This window comes from Gossypium arboreum, chromosome 7 (genome assembly GCF_025698485.1).
Source record: "Gossypium arboreum isolate Shixiya-1 chromosome 7, ASM2569848v2, whole genome shotgun sequence".
Taxonomy (NCBI): domain Eukaryota; kingdom Viridiplantae; phylum Streptophyta; class Magnoliopsida; order Malvales; family Malvaceae; genus Gossypium; species Gossypium arboreum.
This window is the reverse complement of record NC_069076.1, coordinates 98,372,926-98,379,543: the sequence shown is the minus strand read 5'-3', so window position 1 is coordinate 98,379,543 and position 6,618 is coordinate 98,372,926. Positions and strand designations below refer to the sequence as shown.

The 6,618-nt window shown below is 37.3% G+C and overlaps 1 protein-coding gene across 1 annotated transcript; it reads left to right on the top strand.

Annotated features, from left to right (window-relative positions):
- The first annotated feature begins 455 nt into the window (after nucleotides 1-455).
- Nucleotides 456-4,354, top strand: LOC108469487 (disease resistance protein RPS2-like). The gene is made up of 2 exons (XM_017770369.2): nucleotides 456-741; nucleotides 1,214-4,354. The coding sequence occupies exon 2, from the start codon at nucleotides 1,219-1,221 to the stop codon at nucleotides 4,162-4,164; it is 2,946 nt and encodes a 981-aa protein (XP_017625858.1). The 5' UTR covers nucleotides 456-741; nucleotides 1,214-1,218; the 3' UTR covers nucleotides 4,165-4,354.
- The last annotated feature ends 2,264 nt before the right edge of the window (nucleotides 4,355-6,618 follow it).

Below are 6,618 nucleotides of genomic sequence, written 5' to 3'. Positions count from 1 at the left end.
TTTTGTCAAACTTAAAAAGGAGATGGAGGTGTGAAATATAGAGGAATATTGTCTCATTTCCTTATTGAATTACGTGCTGTGAAAGAAAGTCTAGTAAGAAGGTTCCTATTCGTTAATTTGTCATTGTATTGTGGAATACTTTTGGAGCTGTAAATTGCCATTATCAAGCCTTGCTCGTAGCAATGACAATTCAATCTTTCATACAGAAAATTCACTACTACGGCTTCCCCAGGTTGAACCATAAAATGCTGAAGCTGAACCTGGAATTTTGCATTGTGCCACTCGACAGCCTATGCCCCACAATGCTAAGTCCCCACACCTCAATTATGACTATGGGGATGACTGAAGGCCCACCAGGGACTCTTGCATTGATAATCGTACAAAACATACATGTAGTAATTGCATTACCCTTACTGTATAATACTTGTCCTTGGCAAGTTAATATGAAGTCAATGGAGATAGATACTCATCCCTTTTTAAGGAAAAATAAAGAAAAAGAAATGGTCCCTTAGTGTGAAACCAATGGGGCTTTTGAGGACTTTTAAACAGTCCCCACTCGCCTTCTTCCTTGCTATTTCGCCCCCTACCGAATAACCCACTGATAAAATTAAGGAAGTTTCTTTCCTTGGTGAGAGGCTTCGGTCCCTCTGAGTCAACTCTCTTTGATGATCCACTTCCTTCGCTTCATCCCTGACCACAACTTACGATAGATTCCCATAGTTGAGCCCTGTGCATACTCAGGTTAGTTGCATCATCCTTATCTCAAATCTGTTCTAAATTTTCCTCTGTTTTCTCAGGATCTAATCTATTGCTTGCAATTTCTGTTGTTGTCGCCATAATTACATCATTAGTCTGCAAAATTTACAGGGAATATTTTGAAACATAACTATATGTCAATTGTCAAATAATTCTATGCTTTTATGCCCAACATCAGTAGCTTTTATGTGGTAAAACTGTAAGACTTACGATAGCTCGGTCTCCGAAAAAATTATATACAGGACGATGTTTATGGTATCTAGCCTCCACACATGGTCATCCATACATACACTAACCATCTGCTTGTATACTTTCTTTGATACCCCGTATCCAATTTGCTAGGATTTTGTCTTTTTTGACTCGACAGTCTCGCACGCGTCTGCAGGTCGGGTGTGGTTCTACAAAGTTTTCTTGGTTCTAACTTTATTTACATGTGAACTTGTTGCTGCTGTTGCAGGATCAATGGCAGACAACATACTAGCTTCTTGCATCTCCGAAATCATAACGCAGGCTGGTGCAGATGTAACTAATTATGCTAGAACCAAGGTCAATTTATCGCAAAGCATGGAGAAAAATTACGAAAAGTTGAAAAACGAAGCGGTGAAGCTCCAGGCTTTGAGGTATGATTACGAGAAGGAAGTCCAAAAACATCAAATGAAGAAGACAACTACTAGCAGTTACGATGTGTGGCTTCGCAGTGTTAACAAGACACTTGAGAATGCAAAGATATTGGAAGATCGATACCAAGACGATCAAAAGCTTTCATACCGGTTCATTCATCTCAAGCGACGATCGAATTATAGTGGGAAATTGGAGAAAATATGTGAAGAAATTCAGAAACTTGTGGAAGAAGGCAAGTTTCTTGGAGGTTTTTTGGTTGATAAGCCGATTGAACCTGTTTTAAAGGTGAATGCACCTCAGATCAAAGGGTTTCCTAGTCTTCAGAGGCCATTGGAGCAAGTATTGGAGCTTTTAAGAAATGATAGATTGAAAGGTATTGGTATTTGGGGTACATTAGGAGTAGGGAAAACAACAATAATGAAGAACTTGAATAACCATGAAGAAATCGCCAAAATGTTCGATATAGTTATTTGGGCGAATGTTTGTAGTGAAAGGAGTGAAGAGAAGTTGCAGGAGGATATTTCGTGGCGACTTAAGTTAAAATCGGAAGACGTTGTACATCCCGAGGATGTGGCGAGAACGATATCGGAAGAGTTGAAAGGCAAGAAGTATTTGCTGCTTTTGGATGAGGTGATGGACTCAATTGAGTTGGAAGATATTGGAATCCCAGACAACAATAATGGTAGCAAAGTGGTGTTTACGACTGAATTTCGTCATGTTTGTTCTTCGCTGGCAGATAGATTGATCGAGGTTCGACCTCTGTCACCAAATGAGGCATGGATGATGTTTCAGCAGATGGTAAGTGATGTTATAGATCTTCCTGACATCGAACCGATTGCTCGGCTTGTAGCTAAAGAATGTGATCGACTTCCACTTCTGATCAAGACAATTGCAGGCGCTTTCAAGTCAAAAGATAGTGTTTCTGAATGGAGGAAAGGATTAAAAGACCTACAAAAATGGCCCGAGATCGAGATCCCTGGCTTAACGGAACTGCATTCATTCTTGAAGTTCTGTTATGATCAACTAAAAGATGATCAGAAAAGAAAATGCTTCTTATATGGTGCATTGTATCCAGCTGAGAGTAAGATTTATACTGACTATTTACTTGAGTGTTGGGCTGCCGAAGGACTTGTTGGCGGCACTACTGAGCGGAGGAGATTCCAGGATGCACGCGACGAAGGGTACGACACATTGAAGCATTTGACTAATGTATCATTGCTAGAGAAAGGCGAAAGGATGATTTACGTTTCGATGAACAACAGCATTCGACAGGTCGCATTGTACATTTCGTCGCAAGATCTGGATTGTAAGTTTTTCACCGGAATGAGTGAAGATTCATCGGATTTCTTAGAAGAAAATGATTGGCAACAATCTAAGAGGATTGCCATGATCGACAAGTTACGAGACTTGCCTGATAGCCCGGATTGTAGCACACTTTTGTCACTATTACTGCAGAGAAATCCAAATTTGACTGAAATCCCACAATCTTTCTTTGAGCATATGAAGACACTGTTGGTTTTGGATCTATATGGAACTGGGATTGAATCACTTCCATCATCTTTAGCGAAGTTAAAATGTCTCAAGGGGCTTTACTTAAACAATTGCATCCATTTAACAGTGTTGCCGCCTGAAGTCGGAGAACTTTTTCGCCTCGAGGTGCTCGATACTAGAGGCTGCAGGATATGTTTCATTCCGTCTCATATCCAAAAACTGGTGAACTTAAGGTGCTTGAGAGTGTCTTACTATAAATCTAGCAATCCCAATGGCTGTCATGATATGGACATCGATTGCAATGTGATTCCCTTTCTTGCCAAACTCGAAGAACTAATGATCGACGTGCGTTCTTACGATCATTGGTGCAAGGAAGTTGCAGATATAATGAGTCACGTTGCTACCTTGAAGAATCTAACTACTCTTCGGATTTGCTTCCCGAAATCAGAAGTTCTCAAGACATTTATGCAGCATAGTCCATCATGGAAGGACCGGCAACAATTGACTTCCTTCCGGTTCTTTGTTGGTTGCCGAAACCAGAAACGTCCTCAAATCCTCGAGTACTTTAAGTACAAAATCGATAGGTATTTAGGATATTGCCAAGGCAACCACGGGGATAACTCGATAATTTGTGATCTGCTTCCTGAAACTGATGCATTAGAATTGGTTGAACACAAAGATATCACAAGTCTACTGGATTTTGTGAATGTTGCTAGCTTTAACCGCATTCGTGGCTGTCTAATTGAAAAGTGTAACAAAATGACTACCATTGCAGACGGTGACATGGTCGAAGGTGGCATCATCCTACCGAAACTAGAACAACTGCATTTAACGAATTTGCAGAGTTTGCAAACCGTTTTTCGGGGCACCCTTTCGACTGAAAGCCTTTCCAAATTGCATACAATAGTAGTCTCAAGTTGTCCAATGTTGAGAAAACTTTTCTCTCACGGGGTGATTCAACAACTATCAAAACTCCAGAAACTAGTAATTCAAAGCTGCATCGAAATGGAAGAGCTAATCGATGAACAAGTTTCGACTGTGTTTCCGACTCTAGAGACTTTGATACTGATTGAGATGCCTAAGCTAAGGACATTATCGGTTGATATGTCATTAACTTGGCCTTCATTGAAAGAGCTTCAAGTTTACAAGTGTCCTGAATTGAAATCACTACCTTTTGATAAAGACAATGTAGCAAAACTGAAATCCATTGAAACAGAAAAGGTATGGTGGGAAGCATTATATTGGCCGGAAAACGGTGTCAAAGAAAAGCTGCAACTGATCTGCAATCTAAGGTAAAGTTGGTTTTTTTTCTTGTTCATGTGAAATAGATTGATGTATGATATATGTATGTAATGTTGTGTTGTGTCGTGTTGTTTTCATCTGGTTAAACTTACCATTGATGGAAGCAGCTTTGCAGACTCTTGTAAAATATGTTAGTTTTCAAGTATGAATTTAGCCAAAAGAATTATATTTGGGCTTGGGATAATATTCCGAGGATTTGGTTTTCAAGTATGAATTTAGCCAAAAGTATTATATTTGGGCTTGGGATAATATTCCGAGGATTTGAACTTGTTCCAAGAGAAAAAGTTCACTATTGCCCTCTTCAATATCCATAAAGCTTTATGGCCTTATCACTCCATAAGTACACCTTCCTATATCCAAACCAAAGTAGCATTCTTTAATACCTTTGATGTATGCGAATGAGAAATTGTGACATCACAACGTGTTGTCTTATTTGCTAGTCGCGTTTTAGACTTTTAAGTAAAATTTCTTCTTCCAATTAAACTCTAATTATTCCAGTAATATTTTAGTATGATTAGAACTCTAATCTTAGCCAATTTAAAGGAGTCATTGTATCTCTGTTTTAATATGCCAACTAGTAAGGGCTTTTCTTTGAGGGCAACAACATGTAGTCGCACATAAGTTTTGGTGAAAGTTTTCTTAGTAATTATGGAGAGTATTTTATACCCTTTTTGTGGGTGTTTTATGAGATTAAGGGCTTTGTTTAACGATTTGTTCTTTGAAATTTTGAGTTTTGTATTTGGGGTTTTGTATGTTTAGTACATTTAAGTTTATTTTTTTTCATATTGTACTCTCGTTTGTTTACTCATTTAGTGAAAAGTCGAAGCCTCATTTGCTTGTGGTTTTTTCCTTTTTGAGGGTTTTTCACGTAAAATATTTGTGTTCCTTCTTCTCCACTTTTACTATCTCGTTGTTTATACGGGTCAATCCCCAACATATCTCTAATTAATTAATTAAATTAGAGGTATATAATAAATAAAAGAGTTCAATTCCTGTAGAACATTCAAATGGAAAAGTTCTACAAGAACTCTCGTTTATTAAAGTAATTGACACTATAAAAGAGGGTCATCCCAAGCCATTCTATGCATTCACAAGTTAATAATACTCTGGAATGACATATTTTTTATGTATTAATTGCATATTTATTTTGAGTATGATCCTGCTAATTTGAGCTATTTATGGTTTTTTATCCGAAAGGGATTAAATTGAAGTCAAAAGGAAATTTGAGGGCAAAAAGCATGAATTTGAATCAAAATGGGCCAGCATGCGAAATAGGAAAAAAGTTGTGCCAAAAATACAAAGTGTGGAAGACTTGGGGGGCAAAAGTTCAAAGAATAGATTTTATAAACATAAGACTATTTAAATTTAAATTTTATTAGGATTATTGTTAAGATTATTATTTAGATTTAATTTTAGCTTTTATCTTTATTTATCTTTTAGAATTTAAATAGAAACAAATTAGGTTTTCTAAGTACTAAATAGGAGATGGAGTTCAATAAAATTCCATTTGATTAAACTTATTTCTTTTTTTTCTCTCAAAAAACATGAGCCACTAAACTCATCTAGCCGAAGGTTGTCGAGATTCTCTAAAAAATGTTCATGAGGCTTAGAATCCGCACTTAACCTTCTCAACGAGTATTCATAGTTTCTCCGCATTACAGGACTGACGCTTTCGTCCATGTCCTTCCAAAAGTGATCTTTTTATCTTGTGTAAGGAACGGTCGTTTTATATGTTTTGGGAAGATTGCACAGTTGGTTCGCTAACTTACTATGTCAGTGGTTGTCGAGCCCAAGAGACGAAATGACGTGGCATTCGCCATTGAGAAATAATGATCTAGTGTAAGACAGTCCCACAAAAGTGATGGTTGGTTAGAGTCAGGTTTATCTAAATCGTAAGTCTAAAATCTAAGTGGAGTTGGTGGTCGTAGTTGTCCTCTTCCACTATAACTGGCTTATTCTGTTATGAGAAGGATCACCTAAAATCCTAGGATTGAACCCAAGTATGATCGAGACAACCGGAGGCTGGAATCCCTTAAATCGAAGAATCCCTTTTCTCAATTCTATTTATTTTTACAATTTCAATTTCAATTTCAATTTATACAATCTCAATTCATCCATATTTTTAATTATTTTTTTAATTATTTTTTTCAAGTACGCAGTTTTTCTTGGACATGACTGTGCCCGGAATCTTGAGGAAGAAGAAGTTGTGTAAATCCATTCCCTAAGGATTTGACCCTTTTTCCCTTATAATGCTATTTTTTGTGCTTCCAACGACACACCACAAGTTTAAGAAGACCATAAATTCTCTTTAAAGATCTCTCAAAAAACTGAAGAATTTGAAAAAATTCTGATGAATGCCATATCCATCCTAAAGAAGAGCCGCCTTTCGATCTAGTTCAATCGAGGAGAGAAAGCAAAAAAGGCTTTGGAAAAATCAATTAAGAAAAA

Excerpts from the sequence above, each read along its gene's own strand:
- LOC108469487 (XM_017770369.2), top strand. The coding sequence starts at position 1,219 with ATGGCAGACAACATACTAGCTTCTTGCATCTCCGAAATCATAACGCAG.